This window comes from Tripterygium wilfordii, chromosome 12 (assembly GCF_013401445.1).
Source record: "Tripterygium wilfordii isolate XIE 37 chromosome 12, ASM1340144v1, whole genome shotgun sequence".
NCBI lineage: Eukaryota > Viridiplantae > Streptophyta > Magnoliopsida > Celastrales > Celastraceae > Tripterygium > Tripterygium wilfordii.
The window spans coordinates 33,823-53,196 of record NC_052243.1 but is presented as its reverse complement, the minus strand read 5'-3'; the positions used below and the strand labels follow the sequence as shown (position 1 = coordinate 53,196).

Below are 19,374 nucleotides of genomic sequence, written 5' to 3'. Positions count from 1 at the left end.
CCATCCATAAACTTACATGATTTAGGTGGCAAGACAAATAAGCATGTCACATGGATTAAACAAAACAAACAAACTTTATTAAAGAAGTCACATAAACATGCCACATGTTTATGTAAATTTATGGATGTGTAGTGTTTCCGGAGTCATTTATATGTGTTTCTATTCTTGCCTTCTTGCAATATAACAATTGAAATGGAAACTTCTTCAAAAAGACCCATAACCAGGTCATATTATGAGATAGTCAGGTTGTTAGTCAAGAGGTTTTGACTGGAAATGATTGTTCTCTTGATGATGAGGATGATAATGTCCTTGATGCCTACTGACATCTCTGGAAAATAATGATGTAGGCATTGGTGATGGAAATAGAGGTACTGGTCCTACTAGAGGTTCTGCTACTGGAGGTTCTGTAGGTGGCAATGGGGTTGATAATGGAGGTTCTGACGTAGGCATTGGGGATGGTGGCAGTGATGATAGTTTCAGTGGGGATGGTGAGGATGCTTGGAAGTATTTGGATGACATCCTTCCATGTTTGTGGACTAGGGCAGCCTTCTCCATATTCAGCAAGAACGATGTTATTATTGTCAAAATGTCATGTAGGATTTTTGACTTCCCAGATTTGGTTAAATCTACTCGAGTGATGGATTTGAAACAATCTGAAACTTCCAGTGACTGAGTTGGAACAATCTGAAATTGAGGGACTGAGTTGGAACATGGATAATCTTTCAGTGACCAAAAATGCTATTAACTCTTAAAACCCCAAAATATGATTCTCATTTCACCCCAATCAATGACTATTCACATGTCACATAGATTTGATAGTAAAATGAGACTTATATTTTGAAATATGTAGCATTACGGTAAAATGAGAGTTATATTTCAAGGCATGTAACATTACTTGTTGGTTTACTGAAGAAAAAAAATCTCGAAATCTCGAGTTTCTTGTCAATTGAGAAAAATGAAAAGAAAGGAATTATGCCCATGTAATACATGCTTGATATTATTAATTAAATTATATTACATATTTATATTTTTTTGACTGGCAAAAAAGCTTTCACATTATGAAAGATCTTGAATAAACAGTAAAGTGCGAAGAAAATGACTGATAATGTTATCTATCAATTAACTAATAATAGTTTACTCTTGTTACAGACATAACTCAATTTTTTACGGTGCTCTACGAAGATTTGTGTATTTTGTAACAACATCTTTGTACAGGGACAATAATCTCTCCACATCTGCCACAGTCAATTCACCGGGCTCAGCATCCATGTACGGATAACTTGTTCCAAATCCATCTGATTTAATAAAAAACACGAAAGCAAGATATATGATAGTTATCATGTCTCGAAACAAGCTCTAAATAAGAAATCATAAGCAGCAAATGAGAGAACGTTTTTAGCTCAACTCACACTACCTTCTGCTTCATCTAATGCTGTGGCAGGACCAACATCTTTCTGTTCTTCGAGGGTTGGATTCAATACAAGCGATGGCTCTACTGTGGCCCCTTTGTTGGTCAAACTTGCTGCTTGCATGTTCTCTTCGAATTCAGATGCATCAATAGAAAGTGACTCAGCAGTCAAGTCAACAATAAAAGACTTGGCCGAGACAAGATTCGTGAAATAATAAGCTGCTTCCGACATGAGTTTCGATTGTCTACGGTATAGCTGGATATATCTCAGGTTTGAATGCAAATGAGGAGGATTCGCCTGCCATGTACCAAATTTAAGAAATTATCTACTTAGTGCAAGCAATAAAACAGTAACAATTAGAATCTAATTCCTCTATAACAGTACCATATGACAGGTCGTCTTCGAGATTCTTAACATGCAACCTACTTGTTGCCTTTTAACAGAATCTTTCCCATTCAAAAAAGAACCAAAGAAATAAAATGAACACCATAGATTTTAAAGTACATGCATAGGAAACTTGGACACGTGATTATAATATGAGATTTCATGTCCCCAAAGTAACCAAGGAAGAACCAACCACAAAGTTGAAACCAAGACACTGCCTGCAAGTTATAACAACTTAAAAAAAGGTTCGGATATCCAACTTCTATACAGCTCGTACTTGATAATTAAGTCTATGGTCAAACTGGATTGACATGAAAGTATGAATTAGGAACTGTAATTCAAGACTGGCAAATCATTAGAAGTAGAATTGTTATTACAGTATTACCAAGGAAATCTTGCCTTGATGGTGATGTATATAAGAACAGGAAGAAAGTCGTCAGCCCCACCAAGTGCATGATCTTCTGATATCGATGCATTGAGCAGCAAATTGTTGATGACTTTGCAGCAACTCATTATGCAGAGTAGCTTCTCACGAGGAGCTTTGAACGAGTTGATCTTCTGTAATTCTTTTTCAGCAAGCTGAGGTAAGGAAGGGAAATATTATTAAAAAAATGGATAAATAAACAAGACATCGTGACTGACTGCTTGTAAACATTACAATCTGTGGACGAATCAGGAGATGAGGCTGTTAACAGATGAGAGCTGTTCAAGGAGACGAGTCGCAGAAGATATTCGTTTGGCTGGAAGTAAAAATTTCGACTGGGTTTGGAAGTCTCTTATGAAGGGGGCAAAATTGGAACAATAATGCTACCAGCCATTCAAGTGATGATGTGGCATCATCAGTAAGGGTGGCAAAAAATCAGGGTCCAGGTCGGACAACAGCACGTGTTTATGAAATATACCATTACCTTGATATGCTAAGAAACAGTTGACAACATTTCAAACTTTGGAGGTACGAGTAAACTAAACCATAGCGGCAAGTGATAAAAAAAAAAGCTTCAAAATTAAACATGCTTCCTGAAATTAAATAAGGAAAACATGCAATACCAGCCATGAAGATTCATTACGAAGAAATGGCCGTATATCCAAATGGTCAGGCCTTAAGAAAGTCTGCAGCAAGTGTATCTTCTCAGAGATCTCCTGGTCTATCTTTACATCCTCAGGAGATGAAGCGAATGTTCGAGAGAACAATTTGGTCATAACATATTTCTCCAAACCCTTCATATAAAGGCAAATAAAGTACGGATGAACTTCAATTGAAACTGTACTTGAATCTATATACTCATTCAGCAAACAAGGATGCCCCAAAAAAGCTTTGCTATCATTTTAATCATTCAGAGCGGCCAAGGGATGAGTTCATTACTTCATTATGTAAGATTTACTTGTTTTAGATAAAAGCTATGAATGCAAATAAACCCTAAACATTTTCCAGGGAAAAAAAAAAACTTAGACCCCTTTTCTTGATAAGTACTAGTTTCCTCTCTTAACTGCATAGCAGTACTAAAAGTGTATTGATGAGTTATTTACTTCAGAAAATTAGAGGATGGGAGTAGGGAATTACTTATAACAGTTTTAAAAGAAAAATAATACTACTTTTTTGTAATCAAAAGAGAATTATTAAGAAGAGCACCAAGGGACACGTTCTCTAAGAGATTGCTACAAGAAACCATCCATGAAATATCCAAAGAAGTTTCAATATCAAATAAAATCCTGCCATTTCTGTCCTTCCAAATAAGCCTGATAGTTGCTAATAGAAGGAAAATACAAACATGCGGCCATGGGAAAGTCACTGCATGGACACTTTGACAAATGACAACATAATTTCAAATAAATCAGAGCATGACAAGCAGGGGTGAACCCCAGAGTAGTAGACCCCCACTCAAAAAAAATTCATATCAATATATATATATATATATATTTACAAATATGCCTTACAGAAACTTACCACTCCACCCCCATTAAGTTTCTAAATTTTAAACTAATCCTTGAAGCCTACAAATTTGGCCCCTCACCCAACAAAATTTTAGAACCACAATAAGTATCCAAATTTCTCCTTTACATAGCCAAATTGTTCCCAGAGCCCTCTCCAAAATAATAATAATAACAATTAGGAGGTAGGCACCCGTCATACATACATTATGCACATGATACATGCAGGACATGACACAACGACATCACAGAAGTTGAGGCATCTAACATATTGGTAAACCTGAACCTTGTTCCTACGTGACCCTCGCTTTCCTTTGCCACTCAAGTGTACGGCATCTGCCGTGCTTAGGCCCCTTCTTCCTTTCCCTAATTAAAGAGTCCACCGCCTGCCGGCTGAATAGAATCAATCAAAAAAAAATTCCATCGATTGTAGCATTACATTGTAGCCAGTGATTGCCCGGGTCAGTGTGTGATCACCTTTAGTGAAGCAACCCTTCAGATGCTCTCCCCGCCCATGCCAAATACACCCGGCCGAAACCTGGCTCGAGAGACCTTATCCCACTTATCAGTTGACATCGTCGGAGAACAACGTCGGGGACAGGGTGAGTCTCCCGACCAAAATCAACAATTGGCATGGATCAATGAATATAATGACCTATCTTGGAAGACAGTTTGAAGAGAGCCAGGTGGGAATCTACTAGCGGGTTTCGATATAGGTTTCCCTGCAGGTATGCTCACTTGTCTTCCTATTCCGGTTCTGTTTTCTATTCAAAAGTTTGAAGATTTTGATTTCCACCACTTGCCGATCTATTCGATTAGGAATTCGACATCTCATCTATTTTCATTGTTCAAGTCTCTGACAAAATGAAAAAACCAAAAGTTCTAACTATGATTCCTAGGATCATTTCTTCAATTAAACGAGAAATACAACCAAAAAAAAAAAAGTGACTTCCTGAGAGCAAGTGGAGAGAGAGAAGAGAAGGCCTTGATTCATGGCAGACATTATAAAGTACACCCAATTACCAAACCAAAGCTCAACCTCACCAAAATTTGAGCAAATACATGTATAATAGGATTACAAAGCGGTTTTATAGATCTCCAAACAAAGTCGTGCATGATATAAAAATAAAAAGTAATGTCACTGCAGCAATTATCAACCACAAACAATGTACAGCAGTTGCATAACAAAAAAGGACAGAGCACTTACCTCCATCGAACAGTCAATTTCTTCCATAGAGGAATTTTCCCATAGTTGATGATCCATAATGGCCACTTCAAATATGGAAAAGAACTCTTGTACCCTTTTGCCATCATTTTCAGGATAGGGCGAGTAAAATGAGAAGGATACAATGAAGCTGAAACAGAATGAACTTTCTACGTCAAGTTGCATGATATCTAACCCACAAAAACTCAGAAAAGGAAAAAAACAGAAAATTAAATCATTCTTATGTATAATGAATAAAAAGCTCAAGGTTCAAATGACAAATAAGTTAAAACAGAACGAAATTCCTGCATAAGGTACATGAATTTTTACCCGCAAAACACTTAAAAAGCATTATATCTATTAAATGATCAAGTTCAATGTTTCATCAAATAAATAACAAAAAATGGATTTTCATTTAAAACTTTTGGACGTATAAATGTAGTAAAATTTGCAACCTTATTGCTTCTAATTAAGATAACATCGAAAAGAATGGAGTCAGGAATTTGGTCGCTGGCAGATATTAATAATCATATAACATTCAAAATGCAGAATTTTAATCGTTTCGCATCTTCTATAAGCCTATCAAGACAACTAAACTTATAAAACGAGAACATTATATTAACTTAAGAGTCTTAGAGCCGAAGGCACCCAAAATTATGTCAGATAGAGTCAAGAATATTCTAATCATATAAAAATATAACAAAGAAAACGGTGAGAGAAATACCTCTTGATGGATCGAACGAGATCGACAGAAGCAGGATTTCGCATTTTATCGAGAAAACCATAGAATGTCAGTGACTGAGCTGATGAAGACGACGATTCTGATGACGCCATCGCTATTGCACCTTATCTCCCTAACTTTCTAACGAGCTTCTTTCCTTCGTAGCAAATTCAACTGGGAAGCAATGACTTGCACGACCGCAAGATCCTCTTATTAATTATTATATATACCTCTCAGTCTCCTTCGAGCTTGGATGCAATGCAAAGAAGCAGTTTACGAGGGTTTCCGTCATTGAACAAGCAGCGGCAGAAAGATCGTTAGGTTGAAACGTGAACGTTAGGTTTCGCACGTAATTGTGCCACACGTGACATGCCAAAAGTGTGTTTTTATGAATGCCTCGTGTTTTACTGGGCCTTTAGCATTTTGGTTTGTCAAAGCCCATTAATCATCGAGAGGTCACTGTTGAGATATAAATGTCAATCTTTTGCCAGAATGCCGGTGCGAATCAATGTTTTAATGGTAGTGCTAAATTGCCCAAGGTTTTTTTGTCCCAATCCAGCTCAATCCTAGATGGCATTCCATGTAGGATTCCACCTCAACAATTTTTCTCTATATAAGCACTACCTCTCTCCTTTCTTCTCTCTCTCCCTCTTGCTCTCTCCTTTTCTCCCTCTCACTCATGAGACAACCACCACCACCACTGTAGCATTACCGTCCGGCCACCAATCGGAGCCATCGACCCATCGAATGGAAGCACTCGACCACCACCATCATTTTCTGACTCACCACATCACCTATCGTAGCTCATTTCATAGGAAAAAAGCACCCAAAAGAGGAGGACACCACGACAAAAGATGCATCGATCCGGTCACCTCCGACTACGTCTCTGACAACCAACCTTTGGACTCTAGGCATTGAGGCGCACCTTACCCATTCATTTTCCAACGAAGTAGCTATCAGATTCCAACAACCCGAGCAAATTTCATTGTTTTAGAAACAATGTAATATGTTGATCCAGTCATCCACCCACCTCTGGCAACATTTGCGGTCACCTCCACCAAAAATGTTTTTTTTTCTCCTTTTTTGCATATTTGGAAGTTGCATTATATTGAAAACAGTGTAACATTGTGTTTATGACAATTTGGACTATTTGTAAATTACATTGCTTCTGAAACACTGCATCTATCTTATTATTCTTAATTGGTTTTTGGACTATTTCTTTTGCAATTTATGTTTTTCTATTCTGAAAATTACATTGTTTTAAAAACAATGTAATCACAGGTCTGTTTGGCAAAAAAACAAGGCGATTGTATGCCTGTATGTAAAAAAATAATGTAATGCCATTCATTCAAAACAATGTAATCGCAAGTCTGTTTAGTAAAAAACAATGCAATCGCATATTTGTGTTCAAAAAAACAATGCAATTGCATGTCTATATGGAAAAAAAAAACTATACAATGTAATATAAATGATTTGCTTGTCTATTTGTGGTTAATGAGAGATGATGAAATCATGAAAGTTGGGAGATAAAAAAGAAGTGTTTAATTTTCAAATTTTGAATAAATGAGTGGAGGGAAAGAAAATAGAGAAATTTGATTTTCAAAAAATGTGTCATGTCAACATCTATTCTATGTCATCATGCCTATGTGGCAATGTCATATAGACTTGGGACAACTTGAGTTAAAAAAACTTAGGTCATTTAACATTTTTTATGTTTTAAAAACCGGATTTCGAATCTTGTTGGGAGGCCATTGATAAACAGTTTGACCGGTCAGCCGATTTGACTTAATTAATTTAAATTTTGATAATTCATAATAAATTTTAAAATACTAGAAAAATTAGAAAAAAATACTATAAATTAAATCCATTTAAATAAAGTAATAAGCACAATAATAACACTCTCAATCTCAAATTAAATATAATATTATCAAATTCAATATCAAATAAACAAACATTTTTATAAAAAATTCCAACAAAATCATATAAGTTATAAAAGTCAAAGTCCAACATAACCATTTATATCTCAATTAGGTTTAACTTTTACTCTTATTATTTTTTTTTATTTTCATAATTTATTATTTTTTATCAAAAAAATTTTAATTTTAAAAATTTTTAAACCGAATAACCGATATTTATATCAAGAACCAACCGATTGAACCAGTATTTGACTAAACCAATATTTTATTAAATCGTACCGATGACCCTCCAATTTTCGATTCAACCGGTATTTTAAAACATTGGTGCGAATTCTATTCACAGATATGCATACACGTTCATTCATATATAAATATGAGTGTCTTGCCCGCCCATTACTGCGGGGTGTTTTAAGTTGATATGACGAAGATGATACACAAATGCAACCCACCTTGCAGAAAACAGAAACAGAGCAAGAACAAAGAAATTAACACAATAAAATTTAGAATAATGTTTGAAACCCCCAAAAGACACTCATTTATTATAAAGTGTTAAATGTGAAATGAACCCTACATGTCTAGTTTTAATCAATAATTATTTTAATGTCACATAGATTTGAGGGACTTTTGAGAATCATATTTTGAAGTTCTCTAACATTGTCCTAAAATTTATTCATGGTCACAATAATTTAATTTGAGATCATATATTAATATAAACTACGTATATATGGGGTTGAAAAATCCTTCAGTGACCAGTGACCAACTATTATATAGCATGTACTATAGGATGTCCCAAAAAGAAAATTACATTTACTATGATCGTTATCATTGATCAAGTAATGCCAATTTCTACAATGTTATGCAATAACTGAGGAAGAGAAACATCTTATGTTACATTGATAACCAAAATACAGGAATGACAGTGACGTCCCTCATATATTGTCCCGATCCTCCGAATTTACAATTGAACTCAGTCTATAGTAGTTAACATTAACTTCTACTACTCCGTCCAAATTTTTGTCCTCACATGTCCATCTGCCCATGAATACGCTTTACTACTGCCAATACAATCCTGATTCGATCGAAACAAAACTAACAATATCTAACACCATCATGTAATTACCATAAAATTGTGATGTTTAACCAAAAATAATAAAGAAACGTACATAACCAACAGCTGAACATGGCTTCACGCTTGTATCCTTACAGTCATCCAATAGTCCAAATTGAAGGAGAAAAACTTAGATGAAAATAGAAACAAAATAGATTCACAATGAGGAAGAAAGAAAACCACAAATGAACCCAACACAAAGTTGCCTTAACAATCAGCAAGCAACACCAAAAAGAAAGTCTGATCTAAAAAGATTGAGACCAGTTCAGTTTCCAATCTTGAAATTTAAAGGAATCAAAGCATTAGAATCTTCGTATCTAAAGTGCAGTTAAAGTAACCATCATTGTCGTGTGGAAAGAAATACATATTTGAATGCAAATGGCAACCTGGAGTTCTCCATATGCTCCCTGAAATGAAGAAATAATGTAAAATGAAGGATATACAATTATGCACCTTCCCGAGCATAGAGACAAGGACCACTTCAACCACCTTCTGCTGCTACAATCAAGACCTTTTTTCATTACACATTTAGAGTGTGATTGAATTGAGGGATTTGGGGAGAATGGAAGGGGAGGAGAGAGAAGGGAAGAGAAAGGGAAGGAATAATACTTTCTCACTCCCATGTTTGGATAGATATAAAAAGAAATGAAAGAAAATTAGTTTAATTTATTAATTTATCCTTATTTTTATGTTAAAGTGTTATGTACAAGGGGTAAAATAGATTTTTAAATTATAAATAACTTAAATAGTCATCCCTTCCCTCCAACCTTCAAATGACTTCATTTTGGGGAGGAAGAATTTTGACAAAAATTTAATGAAATCTTCCCCCAAATCCCCTCAAATCCATCTCTTAATTTTTTATAAACTATCCAAATACGGGAATTGGAAGGAAACCACATTTCCCTTCTCTTCCCTTCCCCCAAATCCCTCAATCCAAACACACTATTAGACTCATCAACAAATGCTTTGTAGTCATAATCAACCAAACTCTTCTCCTTCTCCTTACATTCTGCTCCAGGTTCCTAAATTTCTCCATTTTCCTAGCAACTAAATTTCACCTAATCCTTTAAATGGATAGTCTTTGACAATATAAAAAAAAACAAATATTTAAGAATGTGCGAATTCTGTAGATCGAATCATATAAATATGCAACCAAATATAGAGAAGTCACTGTGAATTCAATTAATCACCATTGGTAATGGTAACTGATGAAGGATTACTAAAAGTGTAATTTACAAACTCATGTATAAGTTACACGTGTAGCCCTCTCTTTTTCCCTGAAGGCTAAAAGACCATGGACATCTATAGTATCTTGCATGTCAAAATGGCTGTAAGTAATATTTCACCATTGGTCTTAAATGTCAAAATGATTAAACTCACATAAATATACGGTATGTATTATATTTCATTAATAAACATTTATTAAAAATTTCAGGAATTAATTAATAGGTAGTAAACCAAAAATATATAGCAAATATCAAATAAGAGACAAATTTTGCGAACCGAAAGAAAACCCAAAAAAAATAGAACAAACCCAGAGAAGAACAGAGATAGAGAGTGCGACAGAGACCCGTAGCGCAACACGCAAAAAATAAAGGAGAAAAAGAACCTGATCCAAGTGGCAGAGAGGAATACCAGTATCGTCAATTGGTTCAAAGCAAATTCACGGCAAGCACGTCCGAATAGCAGCATGATACCTGAGAAATAGTTCATTTTTAATGAAAAACTATGATGCTGAAACATTTCATAATACTGAATAAGATAAGCAATCGCCAGACACAAAATAAGCAGACCCAAAGCACAATGAAAAGAGGATGGTGATGGAACCTGGATTGTTTGCAATTTAGGGCACAGGGTCTGTGGCTCGAAACATCTGGCATTATTATAAGTAGTATCCATCCATTGCTGACAGCAAAAGTAACCACAGAGGGTGGAAACTGATTCTAATGAAAAACAAAAGAAGACATTCGCATACAACTTAAGGCTTTCATACAACTTAAGTATGCAAACATATGCTAAAAGATGGTGAAACTAACAAACAAATATATATTTTCAAGCGTCTAATGCACAAACAATAGTAGGAGGCAGATACTTACTTCAAATGCAACAACCGTATTCTCAAAAGATTTAGGGGCACCTGAAAGCTTGAGCGCTGAGAATGATAATGACTATTCAAAGAGCCGAGAATGAACTTCACAAAAGACGAATCGACTCCGATGAAGTCGAGGACGGAAATCCGCAGCTACGAAGGAATAAGTTACGGAGCCGTTACGCCGAACAACCCAGCGAGAACGCGACAGACTTCCCGACCATGTCGAAGAGAATCTGTTGCAGATTGCTAAACGAAATCAACTGCAAACGAAATGGAAGACAGGGCGTGCGGGAAGAGGGAGTGAATCTCGCAGATAAAAGAGAGGATTGAACAATGGAGAAAAAAATAGAGCCGTGCAAAGAGGGATAAAGATCTCTCCCGTTTCAAGTCTTCAAGGTGCATGCATCGATTTGAACGGCGATCAGAGATCGAACGGCCAACATCCAAGGCACATCTCCCCTGAGCGATAAATGAATCTGAAACAAACGGAGAACAGAAAGGAGTCAAAGGACTGACGCGCGAGTGCACTGGACGCCGCAGAAAAACAAAATAAACAGAAACCAAACGACGCCGTTTTGCTCGGCCAGTCGTTGGATAAAACAAAAGCCACCCCTCGAGAGTACACAAAACGAAGCCAACTCGGCGCCAGAGAACCCCAATTCACCTGCTTTAGATATAACTAGGTAGAGACCCGCGCGTTGCCGCGGGTCTTATAATTTGCGGTCATATGAGGAGGATATTTATATAAACCTCTTTCGTTGAAATGAGTTCATCACTTTTGCAAATATATTACGTCCTTAATAAAAATTATGAAATGCAAAAACAATTGAAGCATGTGCAATAGTTTTATGGTGTAATGTTTAGTTATTAGCTGTGTTTGTTCTATAAAAAGGAGCATGGTAAATAATTTATTTTTTTTGAAGAGAGCATGGTAAATATTTGGCAATGAATAAGGGAGTATCAATGATAAACTTTTATAAGAAAGCTACAGTTACAGATGATTTCACGTGAGAGATGCAATGAAGAAGGAAAATAAATGATGGGAGCATATAAACCGCGGAGAAAGGATAACATAACAGAGCTCCTATTTCTCCTATTTGAATTTCATAGTACAGATGCACTAATATTTGAAGAAAATATGAACACGGGTATGAAAGAAATATACTCGTATTACAAGTAAAATGAAAAGAACTGCATTCTAAGGTCTCATCATGCCAGAAGTACCATAAAATGATTCGTTTCTAGTAGATTTGTAGTCGACGTTGATGTATTGATCATAATTTTTCTATCTCTCAAGCATCATTTTTGTACCAACAATCATCGGTGGTATCATATTCTGCAAAATCATTGTGACAAAGTTAGAAAGGGTGATATATAGCCTTGTGGATTTGTTCCATAACAATGACAGCAATATTAAGTAAAAGCTTACTTTCAAGCTCTCTGCATGGAAAGCGTGGTTTGGAAGTTTCCTCATCTTAGACCATTTTCGTCCAACGGATGAATGAAGGCCATCTCCTGCTAATTTATTTATATAATCTGGAGTAATTCTTGAATAAGTTCCATCTTTATTGTTTAGTGTTTCTTTCATCAGCTCTGGCTTCAAATCACCAAGCATGTTTGAGGAGTAAAGCACATAAGGAAATTCCGTCCTTACACATGAAATATACAAATTGTTAAACTCTGCATTGACTGCATAAATCCTTCTCGAAAAGTAATTGTAGAACAGAAATTCGAAAGGGAAAAAATCATTACCATATCTTCTGAGCCATGACTGCAAGTGAGCCTCGACATAGGACAATATACCTTGTGATATATGATCCATAGGTCTTGCAAGTGATTTTTTTTCATGCGTAATATTGCTTTTGTGTTTTGGCCTTGGATTCCTTGCAAAAGAGGAACGGGACAGGGAAATATAAAAAGCATTACTTTAGTTGCATAAAATATGTATGACCATCTAAGCATCTCTGTAGGACGCGAATTTAGCTTGGGTTTGCAGCATTTTGCAGTTGTAGAACAGAAGTTTATTCTTTTTGCGTGCGCCATTGATGCTAAAGCACCTTAAACCCAATATGAAAAATGTTTCTCACTTGAAAGGATCTAGATTTGAAAACGAAAATATATGTTGTATTTTGACGTATACTTTCGTTGGTTGATCTTTGGTAACAGATCTTAAATGACCAATCTCATCCACAATAGTATAAGTGAAAGATTATATCAGAGTCATAGTCATAGAGAAAATGCAGGAAAGTCATTATGGGCGAAGTATGGAGTATTACCATTAATGAAGCAGAAACGGTTCTTTGGAATTGCAGATGCCATGCGAAAAACTTCTTTTATGACTGTCCATGTCCCAACTTGAAGCATATTTTCGCTTGGACACACTCTGAAGTTTTTCCTGGCAACTATTACAATAAAATTTGCAACATTCTTGCAACTCAACATGTGATGAAATTCATGCTGGCGGATCTGCAACTCTGCCAGTGGTGTATGTTCCATTTTTGTAAGGATTGCACTGGTAAAAGAAAACAAATTAATTACTTACAGTGTAGAAGCATATATGATATGTTCAATGTAGAAGAAGTAAATAAATGAAACACAACAACGAAGAAGAATAGAATCAAGCTTTTCACAGGGCATCAAATATTTCATGGTACACTATGTTTTTTTGTGTAAATCTTGTCACTTTCAGGGCTGTCGCCTACAACATAGAATTGTCCATGTGAAAAGATTGGTCTCGGAAGATACAACCCAACTTTTGTGAGAGTTTGGCCTTGACTTTTGTTTATTGTCATTGCATGACACAACCGCAAAGGGAATTGTCTCCGCTTGATTGTAAAAGGCCATTTTCTCTCTGTTGCCGACATAATGATTCTGGGAATATAAACTTTGTCGCCAATGTTACTGCCCGTCATAATAGTAGCTTCCACCACTCTTTCTCCCAATCTTGTAACCAATAGCCTAGTTCCATTACACAATCCACTGCTCTGGTTGAGATTTCGTAACAACATGACCGGCGCATTAATTTTAAGGCGAAGCTCGTGATTTGGAACACCATTGAATGATAGTGAATTCACGAATTCAGGTGGGTATAAAATATCATTTTCTTCTGAGCCTCCAGTAACTTTGCAAATAGAATCGAAACTAAGGTACAACTTCTGGTCTGAAGGAAGTACTGAAAGCACCTTGGAATTAATTAGATCCACTGCATCATTTGTTCCTGTCACAATGGCTCTTTCCTTCAAGTAATTTGGATCTTGGTATAGCGTCATGAATCCATCATAAACCTCAGAAGTGATATCTTCAATATCACATTTTTCAGAGTGCACAAGCATGTTGTCAGGTATTCGTATCCAGGCAGGTTGCTCCTCTTCCTCATTTCTTTTAACAATCTGAACCTTTCCTTCGCCGACATCTAGTAGCCATTGGGCAAAATTTGCAAGCTCTGACATTTCCTCCTCTGTTAAACCAGCTGTAGATAGTCTCATATTTATTTTCAAGACAAAGACTTGGCAGCTGTTCCAGAGATATGATCTTGTGATGCAAGCCTCGATGGTATCATGTCTTGAACCCTTCACAACCACTGGAAGTATTTGCCTGAAGTCACCCCCAAGCGGAACGGTTTTCCCACCAAAAAGAGAAGGTGAATTGTCAGCAATTTCAGCATCATTTGCGAGAATATCATTTAATGACCTGTCAAGTGCTTCAAAACAATTACGATGGGCCATTGGTGCTTCATCCCATACAATTAGGCTTGTAATTTTGATTAGTTCAGCTAGTTGAGTGCCCTTCTTTATGTGGCAGCTTAATTCCTCATGGATTTCAATAGGTATTTTGAATCTAGAATGAGCTGTCCTGCCACCAGGCAACAATAACGAAGCAATTCCCAAGGAGGCTACTGCGAGTACAATTTTACCTTCTGAACGGAGGCGAGATATTATAGCCCGATAAAGAAATGTTTTTCCTGTTCCGCTGTGTCCATAGACAAAGAAAAATCCTCCGTTCCCTTCATAAACAGATGATAAAACAGAATCGTATACGCGCTTCTGCTCTTGGTTCAATTGCATCATCAAATTCTCACTTTCAACTTTAAGGTTATCAGTATTGTACCCCAACTCTTCTCTCAGCATTGTGTTGGTAAGATTCTGGAGCTGTGGGCCCTTAGGCATTGGCAGTTTATAGTCACTTAGGCATGCTGCATTTTTTTGAAGTATGGTTTGTAGCACAACCAACACCTGGTTTTTTATCTCTTCTGCTGATAGTCTAAGGTCTGTAATCCCAAGTCTGCGTTGGACTTTATAAACAATGTCTTCTTGTGAATTTAGTAGTTGTGCTTCAAACAATTTGTTCGCATCTGCTACCTCGCAAAACAACAGTAACGTGACAAATAGATTTCTAAGATTGTGTGATGTAGCCCACTGTGCGGCCTCATCCATGGCATTATGCCACTCACGGTCATCAGCTATTAAACCAATTGCGTTGCAAGCCTCCTTAAATGTGTCATATACAATTCCATCAACTGTTCTGATATCAGTAAAATTTCTTGGACCCTTGACATGAGAAAGTAACATACACAAATAATAGGCATCACCAGCCGAAGGATGTACATATGAGATACGTCCAATGCATTGGCCTTTTTTCCTTTGAAACCAAAATTTATTGATGTTGTCCCAACGCCATAAAGAAGGAAATTCAGCATAAGTGAGCTGACGTGCATCATCAGAGGTGGAATTTTTAAACATCCACTCTGTGAGCATGGTTTTCTCTATTCCTGGTTGTTGCAACACCGTTGCGACATCTTTATCCCCTGGAAAAAGTATATTGTTCATAAGAGGCATGTGTACAGCCAACCTCTCAACTGCTGGAAACTTATAGTGGATATGATATTCATAAATTCTCCAGCATGATTCATATGCAGTCAAATACCTACAATCAACATAGTTTTTTATCTCATCGACTGCTGGAGAATCCAAATGCTGAACATCTTCTTGCAACACATCTGTTGCACCATTCAACATTGACATGAGCCTGGTATTTCACAAACAATCCCTTATTATATGGAACAACATATCTGTTGTCAAGCTCCACTCCCTTCTTGACGACAACCACATCATTATCACGTCGCCTATAAACTGCAAATCCATCCTCTCCTATTAAAGTTTCTGACTGATTTTTTTTTGGTAAATGTTTGACACACCTGCCGTTCTTCATACAGGGTGCTTTGGGATTAGCAGCACTACATGGTCCATGTATCATAAATTTTGAAACAACATCATATAAAGCAGGTTCAGTCTCCTTATTTGGGATCTCTACACATATTATCCTGTCAATATCAGCAATAGTTGGGTTTTTATCACCCTCATACAACCATATTATAACATGCACATGAGGTAAGCCTCTTTTTTGGAACTCCACTGTGTAAACAGCTCCAACAACTCTGCCAAAATAGTTTGCTGTCTTGATATCAGCCATAAATTCATCAAGTTTCATATGAAAGACACGTGAGACTATATCGGGTCGATGCTCTGCTCTTTGACCAGGGATAAGACTCAATGCATTCTGGATCTCAAGCCATTTAACGTTACATGTAAAAGTTAGAAACAAATTTGGGTTGCCCCGTGTCCGGCAAATTGCCATGGCATCATGGTAGTTCTGAATCATATACCGAGGCCACCAGTAGAACTTGAAGGCAATATGACGCGTTGACCTACTGAACTCGCGGCAACATCACCCCGAAGAAAAGCATCTTGCACACCCTTGTATAGTTCACATCTAAAATGTTCTTGTTGATGCTTGAATCTAATATAGCGCAACCTCTCATCCTCAATACATGTAAACGCATCCACAATATATTGCTGATACAATTTTCCGCCCCTCAATAGCGTAATACTCTCGCCTTGTTACATTCCCTCGTTTCAATGTTGGCCTATCTGGACAAAATTGATAAGGAATATTCAGAGTATACCCATCTTCTCCGTATGGAAATAAAAGAGGATATTGCATGGCCATAAAGGAAGGGTGGAAATCATCTATACGTTTTAGCAGCCTGCTTTGATACTCGACAATGATATCGTGCTGTTGGCTAGCATTGCCTAGATCGCCGACCACCAACCCTGCCATTTCAGCTGCAGTGGGTGCATTATATTGTAATTCATCATGATGGCGCTTGCCACATAATACCAATGAAAGAGAATGGGTTTCCCCGGCTGAGAACCGATCCCTTGCCATTCGAAAGACCTTCACCAATTCATTAACTTCATCAAACATGGTAATTAACTGAGAAACCACACATTCATCAATTGTCCCATGGAGAGCAGAGGCACCAACACTGGATATCCTATTTGCAGCTTCATTTTCTGTGTCATAGATATAAAGTTGTGCGAAATGAGGCCTTTGACCATCCAATGGGAGCAATGATCCAATCATGTGATGGTTTTGGCCATTGATCTTGAACACATAAGGCCCTTGACCATTGTTAATTCCATGATCAATCTTACCGCCAGTTGAGGTAAATGCAAACATTGAATTATACACTCTATTGTTGTCACGGAAAAGTTTTGAAGATCTGCCTCCGTTATAGTCGAACAGTTGCTGCAAGAGCTGCGGGCTTTCCCTAGAGCGTGGAAGTTTTATACGACCTTGTCTGCAGCAAGAAGAGTATACTGGAACTCGAGATTTAATGGACTTTAGTCGCTCTGCATACCAGAAGATAGCCCCGCAGAATTGACAGGTATGTTCTGGGAAACCCAAATCCAGAGCAACCAAGTTATGCAAACCAGGAGGCACACATATGATTGGCGAAGGTGGTGGACGATGAATATTGCCACACAAAAATGCAGGCTCACACTCGCTGCATGTCCTTTTTCCGGAAGATGATGAAGGATCATTTATCGATGCAAACCGACCTTTGCAACAATCCCTTCTTTTCTCCATTAGAATCTGCTTTCTTTTTTTTCTATTATTTTTACTTGATGCGTCACTGTCCATTGTATCACCACAAACGCCAACAATTATTTTTTGGGATAAAAGCTTGGTTGATTATGATGATGATACAATGCTTGCTGCCAAAATAGCCAAAGAATAGGATCCCATCGAAGTTATTATAATTATGAAGAAACACCAGAAAAGCACAGTGAAGAAATAATTATAATTATGGATATATGTCTATTTTAAGAAGGAAGCACTGAAGGTTAGGTGTCACAAGAGAACAAATAATAACAAAATAGTAGGCCAAGAAATGAATAAACATAAAAATTTGTGTCATTACCCTGCATAATGCATAATTTATCCAAAGCTTGAACATTAGAAGCCATTTTTGTCTAATAATTTCTCTGTCTTATAGGTAACGATGAAGTTGAATGGTATAGAGAAACTCAATTGAAGAAATGAATAAGAGCCGTATGAATAGCATTCTTGGGAAAGTTAACAATTTCAACAAACCCTTTCACAACTAAATCAATTTGATTCATACTTTAATCTTGTAATTGGCCATTCACCTCACAAAAGCAATAACTGTGGAAACCCATATTCAGCCACCAAGTGAACACCCCAACCTAGCTTCACATTTATTCGTGCAAAAATTGACGTCTACTTCAGCCACATGAAATGAGATACAGAGAACAAAAATAGAAGATTAAAGAAATAGAGTCTTATTGAAGTTAGCAGGTCGCAAACAACAATTATTCCATACCCATCAAATGAGATACGAAAGGTAAAAGCAGCAGGTGGCAACCAATAAAGTAGCAACCCCTACCGAGCTTAGAAGATAGCAGATATTCTTGAGAAGACCCAAGGCAGCTGAGCAAAACCAAGCGAAAGACCCGTCAAAGAGTGAAGAATAAGAGCAAAAGAAACATCGAAGACAAATCTTCAGGGACAGACCCCAATCACCGCAATTTGAAACCCAAGCAGCGACATAATAAACATGAGGTAAAATCATAACAAACCCCCAGATAAAAGAACACAACCACACAAACCGACCAAACTGAAATAGTGGGAGGAAATACCTATCTATGAACGTTGCAAGGTAATAGCAGGGAATGCAACAACAGAAGATGGGTCTGGAGTTGCAGAGTGAGGGTTGATGAAAGCTGGGGGCATTGAATACATCCGCCAAAATTGACGTGGTAGATACATGCATCTAACAGAAGGAAGATGACAAAGGAAATCGCATTTGGAAGGCGAAGATGAAAGCCAAAAAAGGTGATCGAACGGCGGAAATTAATGCATTGAGGGAAAACGACAAACTCGTCCAATCTCAGCTGCGGGAGCTCATTCGGACGGCGAAGATGGAAGCTCAAAATGAAGATCCAACGGCAGGAGAGCGACAAAGCCAATCCACAGGCGCGCGAATAGGAAAAAGACCATGAAACTCGCCGGGAAAAGGCCCCAAAAGCACCAACTTTAGAGTAATAGTATTAGATTAGACTAGGTAGAGACCCGCGCGTTGCCGCGGGTCTTATAATTTGCAGCCATATGAGAAGGATATATATAAACCTCTTTCGTCGAAATGAGTTCATGACTTTCGTAAATATATTACGTCCTTAATAAAAGTAATGAAATGCAAAAACAATTCAAGCATGTGCAATGGTTTTATGGTGTATTGTTTAGTTAT

The 19,374-nt window shown here is 37.1% G+C and overlaps 4 protein-coding genes and 1 long non-coding RNA gene across 10 annotated transcripts; all 5 read right to left on the bottom strand.

The window, feature by feature from the left end:
• Positions 1-970: 970 nt before the first annotated feature.
• On the bottom strand, positions 971-5,988 carry LOC120010259 (vacuolar protein sorting-associated protein 9A-like). 2 transcript variants are annotated; one of them, XM_038860996.1, is made up of 6 exons: positions 5,651-5,988; positions 4,930-5,077; positions 2,841-3,011; positions 2,193-2,372; positions 1,415-1,706; positions 971-1,295 (listed from the first exon to the last, which is right to left on the bottom strand). In XM_038860996.1, the coding sequence occupies exons 1-6, from the start codon at positions 5,758-5,760 to the stop codon at positions 1,165-1,167; spliced, it is 1,032 nt and encodes a 343-aa protein (XP_038716924.1). In that variant the 5' UTR covers positions 5,761-5,988; the 3' UTR covers positions 971-1,164. The 2 variants fall into 2 exon arrangements, with proteins under 2 accessions (XP_038716924.1, XP_038716925.1); XM_038860997.1 differs by lacking the exon at positions 2,841-3,011.
• A 2,441-nt stretch (positions 5,989-8,429) lies between these two features.
• LOC120010153 lies at positions 8,430-11,260 on the bottom strand. 4 transcript variants are annotated; one of them, XR_005470833.1, is made up of 3 exons: positions 10,499-10,761; positions 10,281-10,368; positions 8,430-9,169 (listed from the first exon to the last, which is right to left on the bottom strand). It is a non-coding gene; the product is annotated as an uncharacterized LOC120010153 (long non-coding RNA). The 4 variants fall into 4 exon arrangements; XR_005470835.1 differs by having other exon boundaries at positions 8,430-9,166; XR_005470836.1 differs by having other exon boundaries at positions 10,307-10,368.
• Positions 11,261-11,832: 572 nt separating this feature from the next.
• Positions 11,833-13,258, bottom strand: LOC120010173 (cytochrome P450 CYP749A22-like). Its single transcript, XM_038860884.1, has 4 exons — positions 13,040-13,258; positions 12,516-12,646; positions 12,193-12,412; positions 11,833-12,099 (listed from the first exon to the last, which is right to left on the bottom strand). Exons 2-4 carry the CDS (start codon positions 12,530-12,532, stop codon positions 12,049-12,051), a joined length of 288 nt encoding a protein of 95 aa, XP_038716812.1. The 5' UTR covers positions 12,533-12,646; positions 13,040-13,258; the 3' UTR covers positions 11,833-12,048.
• Positions 12,990-16,421, bottom strand: LOC120011170. Its single transcript, XM_038862238.1, has 3 exons — positions 15,958-16,421; positions 13,509-15,788; positions 12,990-13,275 (listed from the first exon to the last, which is right to left on the bottom strand). The coding sequence occupies exons 1-3, from the start codon at positions 16,419-16,421 to the stop codon at positions 12,990-12,992; spliced, it is 3,030 nt and encodes a 1,009-aa protein (XP_038718166.1).
• Positions 16,038-19,173, bottom strand: LOC120010683. 2 transcript variants are annotated; one of them, XM_038861475.1, is made up of 3 exons: positions 18,767-19,173; positions 18,451-18,557; positions 16,038-17,821 (listed from the first exon to the last, which is right to left on the bottom strand). In XM_038861475.1, the coding sequence occupies exon 3, from the start codon at positions 17,745-17,747 to the stop codon at positions 16,584-16,586; it is 1,164 nt and encodes a 387-aa protein (XP_038717403.1). In that variant the 5' UTR covers positions 17,748-17,821; positions 18,451-18,557; positions 18,767-19,173; the 3' UTR covers positions 16,038-16,583. The 2 variants fall into 2 exon arrangements, with proteins under 2 accessions (XP_038717403.1, XP_038717404.1); XM_038861476.1 differs by having other exon boundaries at positions 18,514-18,557.
• Positions 19,174-19,374: the final 201 nt, after the last annotated feature.

Coding starts and splice junctions, on each gene's coding strand:
- LOC120010259 (XM_038860996.1), bottom strand. CDS start 5,760: ATGGCGTCATCAGAATCGTCGTCTTCATCAGCTCAGTCACTGACATTC. Junction 5,078..5,650: donor CTCGTTCGATCCATCAAGAG/GTATTTCTCTCA, acceptor ATTCTGTTTCAG/CTTCATTGTATCCTTCTCAT. Junction 1,707..2,192: donor TTATATACATCACCATCAAG/GCAAGATTTCCT, acceptor GGTACATGGCAG/GCGAATCCTCCTCATTTGCA.
- LOC120010173 (XM_038860884.1), bottom strand. Junction 12,100..12,192: donor TCCATGCAGAGAGCTTGAAA/GTAAGCTTTTAC, acceptor ATGATTTTGCAG/AATATGATACCACCGATGAT.
- LOC120011170 (XM_038862238.1), bottom strand. CDS start 16,421: ATGATTCAGAACTACCATGATGCCATGGCAATTTGCCGGACACGGGGC. Junction 15,789..15,957: donor CCCTGTATGAAGAACGGCAG/GTGTGTCAAACA, acceptor GTGAAATACCAG/GCTCATGTCAATGTTGAATG. Junction 13,276..13,508: donor ACTCTCACAAAAGTTGGGTT/GTATCTTCCGAG, acceptor TTCTTTTACCAG/TGCAATCCTTACAAAAATGG.
- LOC120010683 (XM_038861475.1), bottom strand. CDS start 17,747: ATGGACAGTGACGCATCAAGTAAAAATAATAGAAAAAAAAGAAAGCAG.